This window comes from Macrobrachium rosenbergii, chromosome 5, assembly GCF_040412425.1.
Source record: "Macrobrachium rosenbergii isolate ZJJX-2024 chromosome 5, ASM4041242v1, whole genome shotgun sequence".
In the NCBI taxonomy this organism is placed as follows: Eukaryota; Metazoa; Arthropoda; class Malacostraca; order Decapoda; family Palaemonidae; genus Macrobrachium; species Macrobrachium rosenbergii.
This window is the reverse complement of record NC_089745.1, coordinates 46,231,417-46,251,559: the sequence shown is the minus strand read 5'-3', so window position 1 is coordinate 46,251,559 and position 20,143 is coordinate 46,231,417. Positions and strand designations below refer to the sequence as shown.

At 44.4% G+C, this 20,143-nt stretch overlaps 1 protein-coding gene across 3 annotated transcripts in view; it reads right to left on the bottom strand.

Annotated features, from left to right (window-relative positions):
• Positions 1-18,366, bottom strand: part of LOC136838740 (golgin subfamily A member 1-like) — a 111,576-nt gene extending 93,210 nt beyond the window's left edge. For 2 of the 3 annotated variants that reach the window (XR_010853102.1, XM_067104193.1), the window contains exons 1-2: positions 18,243-18,352; positions 8,143-8,407 (exon numbers count right to left, since the gene is read on the bottom strand). Coding sequence is in view for 2 of the 3 variants with exons in the window: in XM_067104193.1 (XP_066960294.1) it covers positions 8,143-8,391 (249 nt within the window). In the remaining variant the exon portion in view is untranslated. Of the gene's footprint in view, positions 1-8,142; positions 8,408-18,242 lie in introns of all 3 variants that reach the window. The other variant, XM_067104192.1, reaches the window with a different exon arrangement.
• Positions 18,367-20,143: the final 1,777 nt, after the last annotated feature.

Here is a 20,143-nt window from a genome sequence, read left to right as displayed (position 1 = left end):
AGGTCTGCGCGCCCGTGGCTCCTGGAACACAAAACCCAGGGGTATGGGAATCAGTTTCCTAACCTGAAGGTCGGGAAGAGCTAACGCGAGACCCACTGCCTCCTCAGAAGGAGGCAGTCCCTAGACGTCCAAAGGCATCAAGGGGAAAGAAGCAGTCTTCCTCTCCTTTGGCTGATGGAGGTCTATCTGGTTCCCGGGACCCCCTCGAACCTCGGGAGAGGAAGGGAAGAGGCAGCAGAAGACGAAATTGGAGATAAGTTGAAGAAGATGGTGGCTACTTCCACAGGGCGCCTTCCTTCACCTTCACTGCCACATCTTCTATAGGATGGTGGACACAAAACATCGTAACCTCCAGGGCAGCTAGGCAGGATCACAACGGAAGCGGCCCAGGACATGACCACCAGGAGAAGCAGCAGGCACGATCAGGACAGCCGATGATGGAGCTACGGAAGCGGTTCGGAAGGCAGGAGCTACATCAACGGCCAGGAACGTCACATGAAAGTCACCAGCAGCAACAGGAACGATCAGGACAGCTGCAGCAGGAGATCAGGAAGAGCCGCCCAGAGACTGTCATCGGGTCAACAAGAGCATAACACAGGAAACAGCAGGAGTAGATGGACCACAGATATGCTAGAGGCAGTGCCACAGCATACATGAAAGCCAGCAATGACAGCGATCGATCCACATTGGCGGGAACAGAGTCGGAATGATCCCGACGTGGAACTATGCCTTTCCAACCAGGTACTGGGATCGATCCCGAAGCAACACTGAATGAACGCTGGGACTCCTTCCTGCAAGGATATCCCAACTGAGATAGCCAGCCAACTACTGCTGTGCCTGCAATACTCACTGTCAACCTGAAAGAAAACGTAAAGATGATTAGTAGAGGGAGACTCTTCTAGCTTCGAGGGGAACTGCCCTACGTAGCGAGAGGAGACCCCTTAGAAGAGGTCCCCCCCCCCGTCTTCGTCCCAAGATTGAGTGAATTGGGCGAAGGAGAGATAGGGAAGAACCTACAGTGGGAGAGAAGGAAGGAGGGGAGGCCACCAAGGGCGCCGTGGAAGCAAAACTTACCGACGATGCCTGCAACTCTCTATAGTGCAGGTGGCGAAAACAACACTCAGCACAAGAAGAAAGGAAGTAGTCATGCCCTTGTACACGGAGGGTGGGAGCCCAAGAAGGGGAGCGAACTCTTACGTCCCGATCAATATAGGGGAACAAAGATATTACGTCCCAAACTGATATCTCCAAATGTACAGGGGAATGCCTTCAGTATCTAAATAAAGGGCTACTGGAAGAGAAGCATTACCACTCAGTTATGTGCCCCTAAATATGCCCTTAGCCATCAAACACAAGACCCAGATGCAGGGGAACGACGGGTTATGCAAGGCTATCACAAATCGTGGGTTTGTATTAATAAATATCAACCACACACAATATATACACAAAAATACAAAAAGATCCCACCAAATAATAAAGAGCTTAACGACAGTAAGGCAAGGAGATCCAAAAACACATCTGTAATGCATGATGGCCGAAAGCAAACTGGAGTGTTTACATCCGGGCAGGTGGATATTCCCGCCTACCTGAAGTTAGTTACTGCCTAACCACCTTGTTCAAGAGTTTAACAGCCATGTCCAGCTTATCCTTAAGTAATTCCTAATGTAAAGGACCGATGGTTTGTATATCGTGTTGGAACAAAACACCATTGGTGCCTCTTGTCCACATTGGGATCCATAACTGTTCACACTGAGATTCGTATCACTAGAGGACAAAGAAAGCGTATCACTAGAGGACAAAGAAAGCATATCCCTATGGAAGCCTTTCCAATGGCTATCTGTTGAGACCTGCGGACAGCATGACTGACTGAGGAGTAACTACCCGGGGCCAAAACCCCTTCGGAGTCCCATGGACTGACAGTATGCCTCCTCCCAAGTTTAGGGGAGTCTGACAGGGACTGGGTTTAGGAGATCTGATAGGACCGGATAGCCACATCCTCCACTAAACATCCAGTAAGACGCCTTTCCAGTGGCATCTGTCGATACCTGGGGCCGGCAACAGGCTTGACTTAGGGGACGACAACCTGTGTGTAACCCCCAACCTCCCTTGGACTTCCGGTATGCCTCCTCCCAGGTTTAAGGGAGTTTGACAGAGACATCGGGGTACAAGTAGATACCTCCACTGCACAACACTTCACTATTACAAGGTTAACCTCTGTTAACCCAGACACAAGACTGGCAATGGCATGGGAAGGAAGCGAGAAAAAATTAGAGGGCTAGTGGCAGGAGAGAAAAAATTGGATGCTGGGAGAGTAGGTGCCAGATAATCAGGGGCTGGTGCTGGGCGCTGGGTGCTTCCAGGTTGTAGATGGCGCCAGGCAACTGGGCGTCAAGCGAGCTAGTAGCTTGTAAGCTAAGAAATTGGGAGCTGGTGAGCGCTCCTGGCATTCCTAGCCTATTCTCATCTGTCGAGAACGTCAGTTCTTCCAAAAGCCCAGCACAATCAAAATAAGCATAATTTCTCTCCTTACCGTACTATGTTCAGCCCTTACACTTTTTCAGTTCTCTGCAAAGGAAAGTGTAATAACAAGATGTTTAATTAATTCTTTGAAGTACACAAAGTACCATCATACAGACAAATCTCAACTCCTAACAAACATTATTTGAGACTTGCAGATATATATAAATTATATTTCATTACCGAAAATATTGGTCCTGTAGCGAACACTGTGTTTAAATTTTATTATGCTACTCAGCAAAGATGGTAGCGAATGCAATATTTACATTTTATTAAACTACTTGGTAAAGGTGATAGCAAACACAAAGTTTGTTATTATGCTACTCGGCAAAGATGGTAGCGAATGCAATGTTTACGTTTTATTATGTTACTCAGTAGTCACTGAAAAATTAACCATTCTTCAGCCGATATTAAATCAACCATTCTTCAGCCGATATTTAACTAACTTTTACTCTTCATGCTAGCCTGCCTAAGTTATCTCTACTCAGGCAAACAGTCTGCAGTCCAACTATGCTAGGCTAAGTGGACAATGACTGCTTCTATATCACTAGTAGCTGAATTTCTACTTGCTAAGTAGAAATCAAGGACGTAGTTAATCAATTTGCAAGAAATGATAAACTTGAATCAGATATTAATAATATAATACTGATCCTGAAAGTTAAAGCCTGAAGGGTACTCGAAATCAGCGATAATACATCACTGAAGTCCTCTTAGATAACTGGCAAATGATCAAAACAGCTGCCGCAAATATCCGATGTTTACATCGAGGACGACAGAAACAGAATGAGGTTATCCGTTAATTCGTTCCTAATATTGCTGTTAGTGGGCGGTACTGGTCACCTACACTAAACAATCGAAGCATTACTGCGAATTTTGAATTTAAGCTGTTGTATTAGTCAGAAACTATAGCTATGAAATTACTTGGCAAGTTACTTATATAAAAATGACATTTTTATAATAAAATAAAGTTTTATATATACTTACCAAATAATTACATAGCTATAGTTTCTACTTTACGCGGCAGCTCAAAATTTGAAATTCACGGTAGCGCTCTTCTGTTTTGTATTGCCCCGCCCACTATCGGGGAAGAATAGGTACAATGTAGCTAAAGAGCTCAATTCGTTTATGCTCTGTGTCCATGAGAGGGGAGGAGGGAGGGCTCTGATCATGTAATTATTTGGTAAGTACAGTATATATAAAATTTTATTTTATTATAAAAATGTCATTTTTATATATGTAACTTACCAAATAATTACACAGCTGAATCCCACACTGATTGGAGGTGGGATGAATGGACATATACTACCCCAAAACAACTCTGATATGGAGAATTTGGAATAGAAAATTAGCTAGCATCTTGAAATGCTTGTTGTAACCTTATCTGATGAGGGAGCAACAGCAGACGGGTACTGCCTCTGGTCGTAGCTCCTCTCAACCTGTAGCGGCGTGGCGGTAGAGCCAAGGGTCGCCTCTACTTGAGTGGGTGCTTTGAAACTAGGAGGCTAATCGCAAGTTGCCAAAGCTAACAATCCAAAAGGGTCACATATATAATATGTGGATATGCCCTTCCCCTGGGCACAGTAAAACAGAACAACAAAGACCAGATAAAATTAACCTACACCACCATGAAATTTTAACCAAAACTGTAAAATACAGATTGGTGACACTCACGACTCAGTGTTTACCAGACTTCCCAAGAAGCAATTTAGGATTCTCTGTTAGGATGGAAAAGCCTGAAAACTCGGAGAATCTATCACTATATCCAAATATAGAATAGACCGAGTCGGGACTAGCTGTGACTTCTTGAAGTTTATTAAAAGGCCTAAATCTTGAGCGAGACAAAGTTTCCTGCAGTTCCTCTGTGCACTGAGATCTCAAGGGGGAGCGTAGGAGCCAATGGTCCAGGTAGAGAGAGATGTTTATCCCCATAAGATGTAGCCATTTCGCTAGGGGAGCGAGTACCCGGGTAAAAACTTAAGGGGCTGTGGAGAGTCCGAAGCAAAGTGCCCGAAACTGGAACACGAATCTGCTTAAAGACATCCTTAAAGTCTTCTTGGTCTTTAGTTTTCTGGATTGGATGGTGGGGGCCCTAGCCAAGAAAATAGAAGACTGTATGTCCCTTCAAGAGAACTTCGCACTGCACTGGCTGGGAATACTAGGGTGCGCTGATAGAGCCATAAGAGATGGAGCACTAGAGCTAGCAACCATCTTCACAACAGGAGTCCTCAAGTCCTGGAGCACGAATCTCAGATACTTCCTGGAGTCCGGGTGAACTAGAATGTGGAGGTAAGCATCTTGCATGTTGATCGTGAACATCCAGTCTCCCTGATGGATGGCCAACAAAACCGACTAACTCGTCTCCATTTTGAACTTCGTTGTTTAAATGAAGAGGTTCAGTGCACTGACGTCCAGGACAGGTCTCCATCCTCCCGATGACTTGGGAACCACAAAGAGGTGGTTGTAAAGCCCCTTTGTGTTTACATCCTCAACTACTTCCACGGCTTTCTTTTCTAGTAGGGCTGGCACTTCCCAAGATAGGGCCGAAAACCTCTCTGAGTCTACCGAGTAGGCTGTTAAGCTGATGGGAGAGGTTACTAAGAGAGGTTTCTCCCTGAAAGGGATAGCATAGCCTTCTTTCAATACCTTCAGTACCCACGGCTCCACAGTCTTCTTTTTCCATTCTGTCTAGAAATAGGGAAGTCTTGTTCCCACTGGAACATGGAGGACGGACGTCTCATTTTCGTGGTGTTGTCTTGTTAATGGGTTTCCTAGTTGGTCTGTAAGTTCGGAGGTTGGCTCTAGGTCAGGACTGGAAATGACCTCTAAAACTTCAAAAGGGCTGTTGCTGCAAGGGCGACGACGTTCTAGTAGCTGTGGTACAAGTAGTGGCTTGTGCGGGAAACTTAGTCCTTTTGGTGAACTGAATGAGGAGGTCCTGAGTCGACTTCTGCAGCTCCACTGAAACCCGTTCCAGGGTGTCCTGCGGGAACAGACTATTCTTGTACAGGGGGGCAAAAAGAAGTGAAGAAAACTATGATGGGGTGACTCCCTTTGCCATGAACGAGCACCACAAATCTCGTTTCTTGAGGACTCCTGTTGTGAAGATGGTTGCTAGCTCTAGTGCTCCATCTCTTATGGCTCTATCAGTGCACCCCAGTATTCCAAGTCAGTCCAATGCGAAGTTCTCTTGAAGGGACATACAGTCTTCTATTTTCTTGGCTGGGGCCCCCACCATCCAATCCAGAAAACTAAAGACCAAGAAGACTTTAAGGATGTCTTTAAGCAAATGGTCTAATTCTGAGGCTGTGAAGAGAATTCTGGCCAAAGAGAAAGCAGGACGACGAGAAGCATCTATGATACTGGGGAAGTCTCCTTGAGAGGAGATAGAAACTCCCAAGGATGGAGCTTCTCCAGTTGCATAAGACAGATACTTCTGCCTTATCAAACGAGAGGGAGGCAAACAGAACACTGCCTTCCCAACATCCCTCTTCTCCACTAACCAGGCATCCATGCGGCCAAAAGCTTTCTTCGACGACGAAGACAAAACAATACATGGAAGTCTGGCAGTACCTGGTGGCTGTCGCATCAAGGACGAACCCGGCGATAAAGGGATGGCTGGAGAGAAGAACGACGGGTAACAGACCAGGAAAGACCTGAGCAGTGCCAAGTAATTAGATGCAGGTTGCTCCTCTTCTACAGGTTCCTCGACAGACAAAGAGGGTGATCCTGGGCGTTCCACAGTCTCTTGCACTACTGAAGTTGGCTTTTGAAGAAGGCTCAACACTTGATCAAGCCGAAGTTGAAGCGGCGCCAACAAAGGATTTTGAGCAACAGACGGAAAATCTCTTGAAGCATCAGACACTGGAAATTCTCTTTGTGGGGTCATGAAGATATTTGAAGTAGGGTGGACTTTGAGAGAGGCACCCACAGCGGCTGGATGCGCGGATGTCAGGTGCCTTCTCGCTGTTGAAGCAGACACTGACTCCTTGGAAGCGGCTGCAATCTTCGCGGACACTTGGCACCCTAAGGATGGGTGCTTGGCACCTGGACGCTCGGTGCTCTGGCGTTCACACTCTGAGCGGTCATACACGGGCTCTTCTAACTCGGAATCTGGGCGCTCATGAACTGGAAAGGCAGAAACTTTGCGCTCATGCGATGGGTGCTCGGATGAAGTGCGCTCATACAATGGGTGCTCGGACACTGGGTGCTCTCGAGTTGATAGCTCGGACACCCAATGATCTTCAAGTTAGCACTTAAGCACACCACTATCGTACACTGGGCGCTCGTACTCTTGGCGCCGATAAGCTGGACTAGCACACATTCTTTTGGGGTCGGAATGCACTTTCACACCTAAGTGGGAGTGAGAATCTCTCGCTGGTGACTCCCAAAAACTACAAGAAGGGAGAAGGCTACGTTCTCTCCCTACAGCTCGCTTAGGAGACGGAGGCAAATCTGAATCCAAGGAAGTCCCCTGCCTTTTCAATGGCCTGCAAACTTTTGCAAAATGGTCACTGGGTTTCTTTGATGCGGGAGAATCTGAATCACTTAAAGACAGGACATGTACATCCATTCGAACACCTTTCCAACAGCGTTCTTCCGCAGCCTGGGGTTGGTGGACTGCCAGTTTGCTTCCTCTCATGTTGGCAAGGGGAGTTTAGCAGGGACCTTGGTCCAGGAGCATCGGTGGGACGAACAGCTGCCCCCTCCACTGACACTACACTATTAAATTTGTCCATCAGGACCTTCAAAGAGTTCCTAATCTGGGAAACAGTATTGACAAGTAAATTAAATTTTTTATCTACCTGTGCTTCTAAGCTGGCAATGGCATAGGGTTCAGCAGAATGAGAGCTAGGTAATGGAGTGACAGGAAAGGCTGGAAGACTGGAAATGGGAGAAAGAGCTGTCACAGGCACTGAAGGTATAGGCATGGCATCAATATCAACTCCTGGAGAATGACCTGTACTCGCGGAAGCCTTAGGTCACACTGCAATTTGTCTAAGTGTGTCTGTTAAGTCTTCCATTTACCCTTCTCCCAGTCCTTATATTCATCACAATTCAATTCCGGAGAACAAATTGTTCCCTACAAGTACAACAAATCATATGTGAGTCATATTTTGCAGAAGTGAGTTTATTTTTGCAGCCTTTGTTGCAATACCTAATGCTAGACAAACTAGAGTCTGACATAATGGTCAAAATTCCAAGTAGAAAGTCACAATTGAAGAAATAATCCAAATTCTAGCTAAGCTAAATAGCTGTGCTATCAAAAGCAAAGAGTACTTCACCAAAGATGATCTCCGACCATCCAGCAAAAACGAATCAAGAGCTGCTAATAACTGGTGTTCAGTCATTAGCCGGCAGAAACAAATTGAGCTCTTTAGCTACATTGTACCTATTCTTCCCTGGCAGTGGGCGGGGCAATATACCTACACCCAAAACAAAAGAGCGCTACCGCAAATTTCGAATTCTGAGCTGCCGTGTAAAGCAGAAACTATAGCTATGTAATTATTTGGTAAGTTACTTATATAAAAACACTCTATAGTTACTTATAAAATGCTGTAACTTCACTCCTCAAAATAATCATCTCTAAATCAAGAACACTTGAGTAAAGTTGTTGTATGGACTTACACGATCATGATTGAGTGCCAGTTCACTTGAATCGGTTGGAGACCTAGGAGGGGATATTGGCAAACCAAGTCCTTGAAGTGATGCCGTTGATGCCTGTCGAGAATGACGCGATCTTGGTGTCATGCTTCCCGGTGTGTGGGTTGATGAACGCTGCCGGGAACCTCCAGCCATGGATGCTAACGCTTGAGGAGATGTGAGCTTTTTCAAATCAGTCACATCTCCTATTTTATTCTTTAGATTGCCAAACATTTTTGTAGCTTTTGCCCTGAAAAGATTAAAAGCTGTCTATAAATGCATGTCTTGTGCAGTTAAAATAAATCACTTTAATTTCATGGTAAGTTTCAAATTACAACTGGGCAATGCTTAGCATTTAAAATTATATTTTTATGATAAAATAAAGTTTTGTACATACTTACCCGGCAGATATATACTTAGCTATAGTCTCCGACGTTCCCGACAGAAATTCAAATTTTGCGGCACACGCGACAGGTAGGTCAGGTGATCTACCATACCCGCCGCTGGGTGGCGGGAATAGGAACCATTCCCGTTTTCATATCAGATTTTCTCTTCCACCTGTCTCCTGAGGAGAGGCTGGGAGGGCCATTAATCATATATATCTGCCGGGTAAGTATGTACAAAACTTTATTTTATCATAAAAATATCATTTTTGTACATGCAACTTACCCGTCAGATATATACTTAGCTGATTGGCACCCTTGGAGGAGGGCAAGAGACAGCTAATAACTAAAAAACGGGAAACAACATATGTTGTAGGAAAAACAAAACCATGGTTCTTACCTGATTGGGCAGAAGACTTCATGGATACTGTCTATGAGTCTGCATGCCTCAAGAGCTTCAGCGAGGAAGTGACCTAAGACTGACAGCCCTTCTGGATCGTATCAATGGGGAAAAAACCCACTTACATGACAGAGCCTGTTATGGATCGTGTCAATGGGGATTAACCCACTTACAAGACAGAGCCCTCTACCTGAATCATATCAATGGGGGCTATCCCTCTTACATGACAGAGCTAGGTAATAAAAACTACAAGGAGCTAACAACCAAAACCGACCACCTGACCAAGCCTAACCTTGTTAGTAATACGAGATGAAAGAGAGAGACCCTCAACACTCTCTTTCAGCCGACCATAAAAACACAACAAATCATTAAAAGTAAAACCAAAAAACTAGACTAAAAGGGATTAGCTTCAGCTCCTTGACCCAGCACCGAATCCGCGGATACGTAAGCTCCTAGAGAGAAGCACTTCTCATAAGTAACACGAACATCTCTCAAATAATGAGAAGCAAACACTGAGTTACATCTCCAGTACGTAGAGTCCACAATAGACTGGAGTGACCAAGACTTGTGGAAAGCCAGAGAAGTAGCTATGGCTCTCACCTCATGAGCATTCACTCTTAGGAGCTGAAAATGTTCGTCTTTGCATGAAAGATGAGCCTCCTTGATAACATCCTTAATGAAGAAAGCCTGGGCGTTCTTGGAAATTGCTCTTGAAGGATCCTTGACAGAGCACCAAAGACTTTCAGTGTTACCTCCGAGCTGTTTCTTTCTCTCCAGATAATATCTAAGACTTCTTACTGGACAGTGTGTGTGTTCTAGCTCCTGTCCTGAAAGATCGGAGAGTCCCTTGACCTCAAAACTCCTAGGCCAAGGTTTTGAAGGGTTCTCGTTCTTTGCTAAGAAGAGAGGCTGAAAGGAGCAGATCGCAGAGTCCTTCTTAAAGCCTACAGAACCTTCCAAAGCCTGTAATTTGCTCAATCTTTTGGCAGAAGCAAGAGCGAAAAGAAACAACGATTTTCTGGTTAAATCCCTGAAAGAGGCAGATCGAGGAGGCTCAAACTTATCAGACATTAAGAATTTTAGGACCACGTCCTAATTCCAGCTGGGAGGTCTAGGGGACTTGTTTTTAGAAGTTTCAAAAGACCTTATAAGGTCGTGAAGGTCTTTATTATCAGAGATGTTAAGACCTCTGTGTCTAAAAACTGAGGACAGCATGCTCCTATACCCCTTGATGGTGGAAACCGCCAGGTTACACTGCTCCCTTAGATAAAGAAGGAAATCCGCTATCTCCATTACAGAGGTACTGGAAGAGGACACTTTCTTAGTTCGACACCATCTCCTAAAGACTTCCCACTTCGACTGGTAGAGGCGCAAGGTAGAAGATCTTCTGGCTCTGGCGATAGCCCTCGCAGCCTTGCGCGAAAATCCCTTCGCTCTAACCAGTCCTTCGACAGTCTGAAGGCAGTTAGGTTTAGAGCGGGAAGGTTCTTGTGATATCTGTCGAAGTGGGGCTGTTTGAGAAGATCGCTCCTGAGAGGGAGCGACCTGGGAAAGTCTATCATCCATTCCAGTACCTCTGTGAACCAGTCCCAGGATGGCCAAAAGGGAGCGATCAGGGTTAGCTTGGTGCCCTTTGAAGAAACGAACTTTCTTATTACCTCCCCTAGAATCTTGAACGGGGGAAAAGCATAGCCGTCTAGACCGTCCCAATCTAGGAGAAGGCCGTCTATTGCTACTGCTCTGGGGTCCGAGATTGGGGAGCAGTAGTTCTCCAACCTCTTGTTCCAATGGGTGGCGAAGAGGTCGATATGAGGTCTCCCCCACAGGAACCACAGCCTTTCGCAAACCTCTTGATGAAGAGACCATTCCGTGGGAAGAACCTGGTCTTTCCTGCTGAGCAGATCCGCTCTCACATTCCTTTCTCCCTGAACAAATCTGGTGAGGAGAACGATGTTTCTCTCCCCCGCCCATAACAGAAGGCTCCTTGCTGCAATGTACAGGGAGAAGGAATGAGTCCCTCCTTGCTTCCTGATATAAGCCAGGGCTGTGGTGTTGTCGGAATTGACAAGAACTACTGATCCCTTGACCAGAAGTTCGAAACGGGCAAGAGCTAGATGAATGGCTACTAGCTCCTTCATGTTGATGTGCCAGGACCTCTGATCCGTGTCCCAGGTGCCTGACACTTCTTCCGAGCCTAGTGTCGCTCCCCAACCCGACTCCGACGCGTCTGAGAACAACACTAGGCGAGGGTTCGGAGGTTGCAGAGGAATTCCTAGACCCAGCTTCTGTGGGTCTAACCACCAACGGAGATGTTCCTTTACTTGACATGAGATCTGAAAGGAGTCCGACAACTCTTGGGACTTCCGATCCCAAGATTCTTTCAGGAAGAACTGTAGAGGTCTGAGGTGAAGCCTTCCTAGAGAAACGAACTGTTCCAGCGAGGAAATGGTCCCCAGCAGACTCATCCATTCCCTCGCCGAACATCTGTCTTTCTCTAGAAAGTCTGTCACCTTTTGAAGGCAGCTTTCCCTTCTTTCCAGGGAGGGAAACGCTCGAAAACCCCGAGAATCCATCCGAATCCCCAGGTAGACAATTTCCTGCTGAGGAATCATCTGAGACTTCTCGAGGTTCACAAGAAGTCCTAGAGACTGGACCAGGTTTAAAGTACGAGAAAGGTCCTCCAGACAACGGTTCTTCGAATTGGACCGAATTAGCCAGTCATCGAGATACAAGGAAATCCTCACCCCCTCCAAATGCAACCAGTGAGCTACATTCCTGAGAATGTTCGTGAACACTTGGGGAGCTGTGGAAAGTCTGAAGCACAGAGCCCTGAACTGAAAAGTTCTGCCGCCTACCATGAACCTTAGGAACTTCCTGGAGGAGGGATGGATGGGAACGTGGAAGTAAGCATCCTGAAGGTCCAGGGACACCATCCAATCTCCTTGACGAAGAGACGACAGAACTGAAGACGTCGTCTCCATAGAGAACTTCTTCTTTATGACGAGCGAGTTCAGGGAGCTCACGTCCAAGACCGGTCTCCACCCTCCCGAAGATTTTGGCACAAGAAAAAGCCGGTTGTAAAATCCCGGGGAGTGAAGATCTTGTACCGGTTCTATGGCAGCCTTTTCTAGCATTTGTTCGATGGCTAGCAGAAGGGCTTGCCTCCGCACAGGATCCTTGTATCTCGCCGATAACTCCCTCAGAGTTGTTGTCAAGGGAGGTTTCGAAAAGAAGGGAATGAGGTACCCCTTCCTCAAGACAGAGAGGGACCATTCGTCCGCCCCCTTCTGTGCCCAGGCTTTGGCGAACTTTAGAAGTCTGGCACCTACTGGAGTCTGGAGGACTTGCTTCTCACTTGGACTTCCTGGAAGGGAGTCCTGAAGGTCTAGATCTTCTTTCAGGCCTACGCCTCCTGATAGACCTGGATCCTCGAAAGGGCTCCTGAAAGGGGGTCTTCTCCTTCTTAGCAAGTGGAGCAGTAGGTCTCATCCTCTTAGACGACTGAGCCAGCAGATCCTGAGAAGCTTTCTCAGACAAAGAACGAGAGACCTCCTTCACAGTCTCTTGCGGGAAAAGATGGCTAGACAAAGGAGCGTACAAGAGGGAAGACCTCTGGATAGGAGAGACCGATTTGGAGAGGAAAGCACTGAATACTGACCTCTTCTTAAGCAGGCCAGTGCCGAACAGGGAAGCGATCTCCATAGAGCCGTCCTTAACAGCCTTGTCCAAGCAAGACAACACACTGCTGAGGTCCTCCATACTGACTGAGTCCTCTTCAAGACTCCTCTTAGCTAAGGCCCCTAGAGACCAGTCCATGAAGTTAAAAACTTCCAGCACGCGGAAAAGGCCCTTGAGGAAATGGTCCAATTCACAAAGTCCCCAAGAAGCCTTGGCCGAATTAAGGGAGAGTCTTCTGGAAGAATCAACAAGCGAAGAGAAGTCTGAGCCAGCTGAAGAGGGGAGAGCTAACCCCATCGGTTCCTTAGTCTCGTACCACATTCCCGCTCTTCCCGAAAGCCTAGAGGGAGGCAAGGAGAAGACAGTCTTGCCGGCATCCTTCTTCGAAGAGAGCCACTCTCCGAAGCCTTTAAGCGCTTTCTTCATGGAGATCGTAGGACGCATCTTAACTAAAGAGGAAGATTTCGAGGCCTTGGTGCTCGAGAGCATGGAACCAGGAGAAGGAGGAGAAGCAGGCTTGAGGGAATCTCCATACTCCTGAACCAGTAAAGCTGTCAACCTCTTGTAATCAGAAATGGTGATATCCTTAGGGGATTCGTCCTCCGATAACGCCTCCAGGCCAGAAGGAGGAGGAGAACGTCTGGAAGTAGAAGGGCACTTGCCAGAAGAAGAGCGCCTAGAAGGAGAGGAGCCTTTGTCCACTGGAGAACGACGATCCGGAGAGAAGCGCCTGCAAGATGACTGGCGCCAAGAGGAGCCCTTGCTGGGAGAGGGGCGCCTAACAGACGAGAGGGAGGCTGGAGAGGAACTTCTACGAGGCGAAGAACGAGACTGACAAGCAGAGCGTTTGACTGTGGAGAAAGTATCTCCAACAGGAGAAGACCGACGACGACGAGGGCGCGAGCGCCTGGGTGGAGAGGCGCTATCCGCCGACGAAGAGCGCCGAGGAGAGAAGCGCCTACAAGGAGAGGAGCGCCTACCAGGAGAGGAGCGCCTAACAGGAGAGGAGCGCCTAAAAGGAGAGGAGCGCCTACCAGGAGAGGAGCGCCTGGAAGGAGAGGAGCGCCTACCAGGAGAGGAGAGCCTGGAAGGAGAGGAGCGCCTGCTGCTGGAGGGGCGCTTAACAGGAGAAGAACGCTTCACAGAAGACGACTTGCTGGGAGAAGAGTGTCTCTTGGAGGACTTGATCGGAAGAGAGGCATCCTTCCGACGAGAGGAGCTCTTTGATAAAGAGCCAGCAAGAGCAGCAAGCTGAGCCTGGAGGCCTACCAGGATCTGCTTGGTGGACTCCTGACCACCAGAAGAAGAGGAGGGAGATCTTCGAGTTCTCTTCTTTGCAACAGGAGAACCTTCAGGGAAGCGCTCAGGGCTAGAATCCAATGCGTCTCCTCTAGGAGCCTTCCACGTCCTCTTCAAAGGGCGAGACTCCTCAGCCGAACTCCAACCACGCTTAGGAGAAGAAGAAGCAGAAGACGAGAAACACTTCTTTAAGATCCCTTTTCTACGGCGATCTAAGGCAGCCTGGGACGCGACAACAGGAGCTGCCGAAGGGACGCCTGACCGTTGGGAGTGCTCTTCATCCCCCTTGCGGCTGTCGACATTCCTCCTCCACTGGGTCTGGGAGTTTGGAAGAGGTCTAGGCCTAGGAGCGATGCGGAGCCGGTCAGACGCCCCCTCCACTACACTGGGGACACTACACACATCACTATCACTTCTCACTTTCTTTTCCTCCAAAGCACGCATCTGCAACTGCATCTTGCGGATCGTAGCCTTCATTGCAGCCATCTCCGACGACGAATCCACAGGTTCGACGAAGGGTGAAGGAGCTGAAACAACTGGAGTGACAGGCGAATCTGGAAGAGTGTTAGGTTCTAAATCTACCTCCTTGGAAAGAGACCTACTTGAGCTTCTAGAAGAAGCCTTCCTAACTCTGTCCTTCTCCAACTTGCGTACATAAGAGTTCAACGCCTTCCATTCCAGATCAGTGAGATTCTCACATTCAACACACGTGTTCTCAATAGAGCAATCATTCTCCCTACACCTCGAACACACAGTATGAGGATCTACCGAAGCTTTCGGTAGTCTCACCTTACAATCAGACCTAACACACACACGAAACACAGGTGCAACACTCTGATCAGACATTCTTACAGAAAATACCAAAGCCGAAATCAAAAACAGTCCACAAAAGCGTATGCCAAGCCAAAGATCCAATACGTCACCAAAGGTCAGTCCAAAATAATCCTCAGCAAGCGAAAAATGAAAGTCTAAGCAGAAGGAACCAACAACAGATGTTGCCGGAACCAGCGACAGAGAAAATCTGATATGAAAACGGGAATGGTTCCTATTCCCGCCACCCAGCGGCGGGTATGGTAGATCACCTGACCTACCTGTCGCATGTGCCGCGAAATTTGAATTTCTGTCGGGAACGTCGGAGGCTATATATAGCTAAGTATATATCTGACGGGTAAGTTGCATGTACAAAACAATATTGTTCTAAATATAAACTCTAAAATTACTTAATTTATCCCAAAAAATGCTTTGTTTACCATGTCCAATTCCAATTACAGTATAATTTTAAATGTTATAAATAAAAGCCAATCTAAATGTAAGAAAGTGCAAGAACATAGTACACTATTCCATTCAGCATATTTTATGATAATGAGAGACCTGAGAAAAATGGGTAAGGAGTAACTGCAGTTATTTTATGTACAAAATAAGTATGTTAAAAATACTGATGAACCACCAAAACATGATGAAAAAGTTGCTTGGCTGATTTACCTCTGAGAGTGTTCAGAAACTTTTAACTTTAAATTCGAAGTGATTCACCACTGGGTCCATTTTAGGGAAGGACATGAGTGTCAGGTGGTCCATGAATTTGGTTCAGGACACTGAAGCGTGGGCATTCTATTTAAGTTCACATACTTAAATAATCTCCACGACACTGTTTTCTGACATTGAAATTTATTACTTTTGCAGTGAATGGAATTAAGGTAAAGTACTATCTTTTGTGTCGAGAAATGTAAAAAATTTTTCTTCATATGAGGGGCTTCTAGCTTATCAGATGTGCAATATTCATATTTGGTTTGCTAATATAAAATTTTCTGTAAAAGCCAAGAAAAAAAAATACCAAACATAAAAACAAAATCCATAAATATACTTCTATGGTTTTGAAAGGCAGGTTCAACTTAGGATAGGATGTCTATGTTTTATATGGCATTTCACCAACTTTATGCTAAATCTTGTGATGATTTCCTAAGTATGAAGTATATACTACTGACTATTTTGCTGAATTTCTATGACTGCTCATCTTGTGTTTTCAGTGTTCACTGTCACTGTTAATGCTAATCATTTATATTTTTTTTTATAAATGATTAGTATTATATTTACATTTGTTATTCCCATCCAGAAACCAGTTTCCCATAGTAGTTCCTACTACACTGTTACAGGGATATGGCTAAGTGAAGAAAAAGAAAGAGATATGCATCAAGAGAGAAAAAAAGTTATATAAACTATAAGAAAGAAGAATAATACTTGTCTCATGCCACAAACAAGAAAATAATACAATACAGTATATCAAACAACATAACTTCCTGCATGAAAGTGCCAAAGAACTACAGATCATTATTTTACAGACTTAAGCCCCAAGACTTACTGCACATACTTGAGTCCTAAATGAAGTAATTTTGTTTTGGGGGATTTACAGTTTAAACAGAACTCAAGGTAAGGAAAGACACTGCTTCTTCTGTGAAGATACATTAGGATTATTCATCCCATTCCACAAATTAAGTGTTCATAGGTGGTTTGCATGACACTCTAAAGAAATGGACTACTATTGGTTGGCACTTCCCATACTTTCCACTCAACAGCCAAAGCAATGGAAAAATACAAAGGCTTCTTATATGTGGAAGACTTCTCATGAATAGCCATATGAAATGTAGGCCTTTAACTGGCCATTTCCCAAAGGCTTCTTATATGTGGAAGACTTCTGATGAATAGCCATATGAAATGTAGGACTTTAACTGGCCATTTCCCTGTCAACTGCAAAAATGGCAGGAAGGCCTGACTTTTTTGATGTGCAAAGTAAGTGCTTAGTGACAAAGAGTTTAACAGACATCTATACCAAACTGATCAACTAAGTGACTACATCAGCACATTTGGGCAAGGTAAATTACTATATACACAATAAAGAATGCTCTCATACCCTTAACTTCAATCCCACAGTTGCTCAAACAGATTACCTAAGTTCCGTTAAAAGAAAGGCTAAATCAGATTGAAACTTTATACATTTTGAGCAATGTAAAATAGTGATTTTCTTTGTGTGCCATTCTAAGGGGTAAATGTGTTAATAAGGTTATGGTATGAACATACAGCCAGGATAGTTTACACTTTACCAAATAAGACAAACTAAGTCCCCTCCCATCATTATAATGGTGTGTGTCATGGTAGATTTCGCATATCAAAGCCATGCAGCGTCATAATGTCCTACAACATGCCTCATATGACTGATGTTAAAAGCCAAAATTTTCCTTCTTTTGAATTTTTTCAAATGGTATGTACGAGTCTGCAGAACTGGTGAGGATCTGATGGGGTTCAAAGCCCTAGCTAAAAAAAGCAAGCTAGTCAGACTGAATTATCCTGGGCTTGGAGGGTGTATAAATGATTGTGGTTATGGTAGTTTTGTGTTAACCACGGTGAAAACCAAGGATGACGCAATTCACAAAATGGTACAAAGGTAAGTGCACAGCTTGATGGGTCAGAATGTCCTATCTTATGTAGTTGGGTGGGAGAAGTCTTCCAAAGAAGAAACTGAACTTAACTGTCATATCATTAGCTTTAAATTTACAATGATTTAGAAGTTGCAGTTTATAAAAATGTGTCACTTTCTGAGAAATGGCATAGCTGGTGTCTTCATTGCTATGTCAACTTGAAAATAGTTTCTTACTAAATTGTTACTCATTCATTCTGTTCCATCTCTGAAAGAAACTTGTCCGACACAACTACAAACATTACTTTGTGTCATTTTTGAACTTATTTAATACAAAAATATGCTGTATAATTCCCATCTAGGTCTACGAGGTCCATGTCATTCATTAGCTCCTACCACATACTTTTCCATTCTGTGCTTCAGTAGGCCTAAGGCCCAACAAATAACACAGTCATATATTTAACAACTGGCAGTTTAATTCAGGCTTGGGAAGAAACTTTTCTAATATCAACGCTACCTTAGCCTAGCCTTAACAGTCTTCCAATCGGCTTTCGCCTACCGTAGGCTAAGCTAATCTGAATCAGTGTCCGAACAAATGCACAGGGTATCGCTGTACAGTAGTTACGGACGCCAGGCAATTGAAGCTCTCCTGGTAGACCTACCATGAGGCTAGGCTATGAGTAAGCTCACTGATCATATTATATTTACAGTAATTTTCAAAACATCAAGTTAGGAAGAATGAAGGAAATGTATGAAAAATATTGGTCTACCTAGGCTTTATCCTTGTTCATCCAAAGGGTTGCTTTCCTCACCGAGACTCATTTGAGATATATCTTTTGGCTGTGACCGCATAGTTTTTGCATAATAAGCAGCATGAGCTGTATACACTGAAATAGAGTTTTGAAGCCACATTTACCTGTAATTTTGAATAAATACACACTCCTTATTCACGTCATGTATCAGCTGCTAGCTGCCATCGCCTATCTTCCGACGTCAACAACACAACAATGTTCGATTCCTTCGAACTCTTTTTCTTGATTAAACTGTGAAGTTTCATAGTCTATTTTGTCGCATTTTGAGATATGCCATTACGACTGGTAAGAGATAGAAATCAACCGATTTAAAATAAACGATTGCATTTTTCGTCAATCGTGCATTATACATATAGTCCCATTTCATCGTAAGGTAAAGTCACTAACGACTCTTTCGAACTTTTATCTCGCCTTCCGTCTACTATAGAGCAAAATTTGTTTAATATAGTGATGACTGTTATTTGACGTTATTTTTGCCCAAAAGAGAAAGAAAATGGGTTACTTTTCTCTTATTACTTACCAAGTTATTGTAGAATTAACAGTGTTTAAGTGGAGTTTGGATAAAGGAAGTTAATTACATTTGCTTGCTGAGAAACCTTGCATGCATTAATGCATATATAATTTACTTTCTTGGTAACGTCACATAAAACTGGATAGACTCAAATTTACCGAAATGGAATTCTTGCTGGCTGCTTCAGGAGTAAGAACCCGTGCTAGTGTAAAGCCAGATTAATCTCAAATCTCAACCACAAAAACAATGGAATTCTATAGGAACTTTCATTTAATTAACATTTCAGGAACCTTTTTTGAGTAACGTAAGTATACATACATAAATAGTGTATGCACTGTCACTGAACCTACTAGCAAGGAAGAATATAATGTACCTCAACCAGCATAAAAAAATATTGGAAGACTAACTGGCTTCGAGTAACGATACCAAGATCCTTCGGAGTGACAAGGGAATGAGGGAAAAAGCATGTAAAAACCTTGGTATATTCGAAAAGAATAAAACTTTATTCAAGAAAACTATAAATTAACGGATAAAAGAAGAGGGGGGGGGTTGTTGGTAAATGGGGTGGGAGCATGACGACCGACAAATGAGGGCCTTAAAAAATAAAGACGAGAAAGTAAATAAATTTCTCATGCATCTGTGCTAAGCCACCTAAAACTAGTTTCGCCGATTACTCAACAGCGCAAGCAAGCCGATACGAACGCGTCAAAGGAGCAAGGCCAGCGCTCACAAATAAAAGGAACAAATTTGCCTGCAGTCGAAAAGAACAGAAAATGTAATTTTGATTTGTTATGTGCAAAGTAAAATACTTGTGTTTGCCACTGTGAAACTACTGCACAAGATACGTTAATAAAAATATGCAATGCCGGGTGACATTAAATTACGCTGGTGTAATATACTGTACGTTCTTGAATTTTAGTATACTTGTAGATTGTCTCTCTTTACAATCAAAGACGGAGATCCGATTGCCTTAATATATACATTATGTAATTCTACAAAATTATATTTTTAATTTGTTGCTTATTTAGCCAAATATTAATTGATTTGTCATATATCGCCTGAAGCTAAGGGAAAGTTTGATACTGCAAAATGAATCTGCAGTTATCTTAGAAGTAGAATCGGCAAACGCAAAGGGTGGGTGAAGGGGCATTTAATAAATTTTACATGACGATCGCAAAGGTTCCTCGTTGTCTCGATTATTATTTCAAGTATGCTGGTGGAGGAAGCTGTTGTGAAGCAAATAAGCTGGGAGAAAGCGGCTTGCTCTACAATTCAAAGTATCACACAAAAAGGTTTCCCGAAAAAAATGTTCGTTTCTTTCTTAAGTTGTCGTTGCTTCACCATTTTCTTTCCTCTGTGAAAATGGACCTCACATTTTGTTGACACGGCTGAAGTAATCTGTAATGAATATGAGCGAAATGACTTCGATGAGGCAAGGCTGATTCATCAAAATAGAATGTCAGCTGTCACGGAACGTGATTGAGAACATTAATA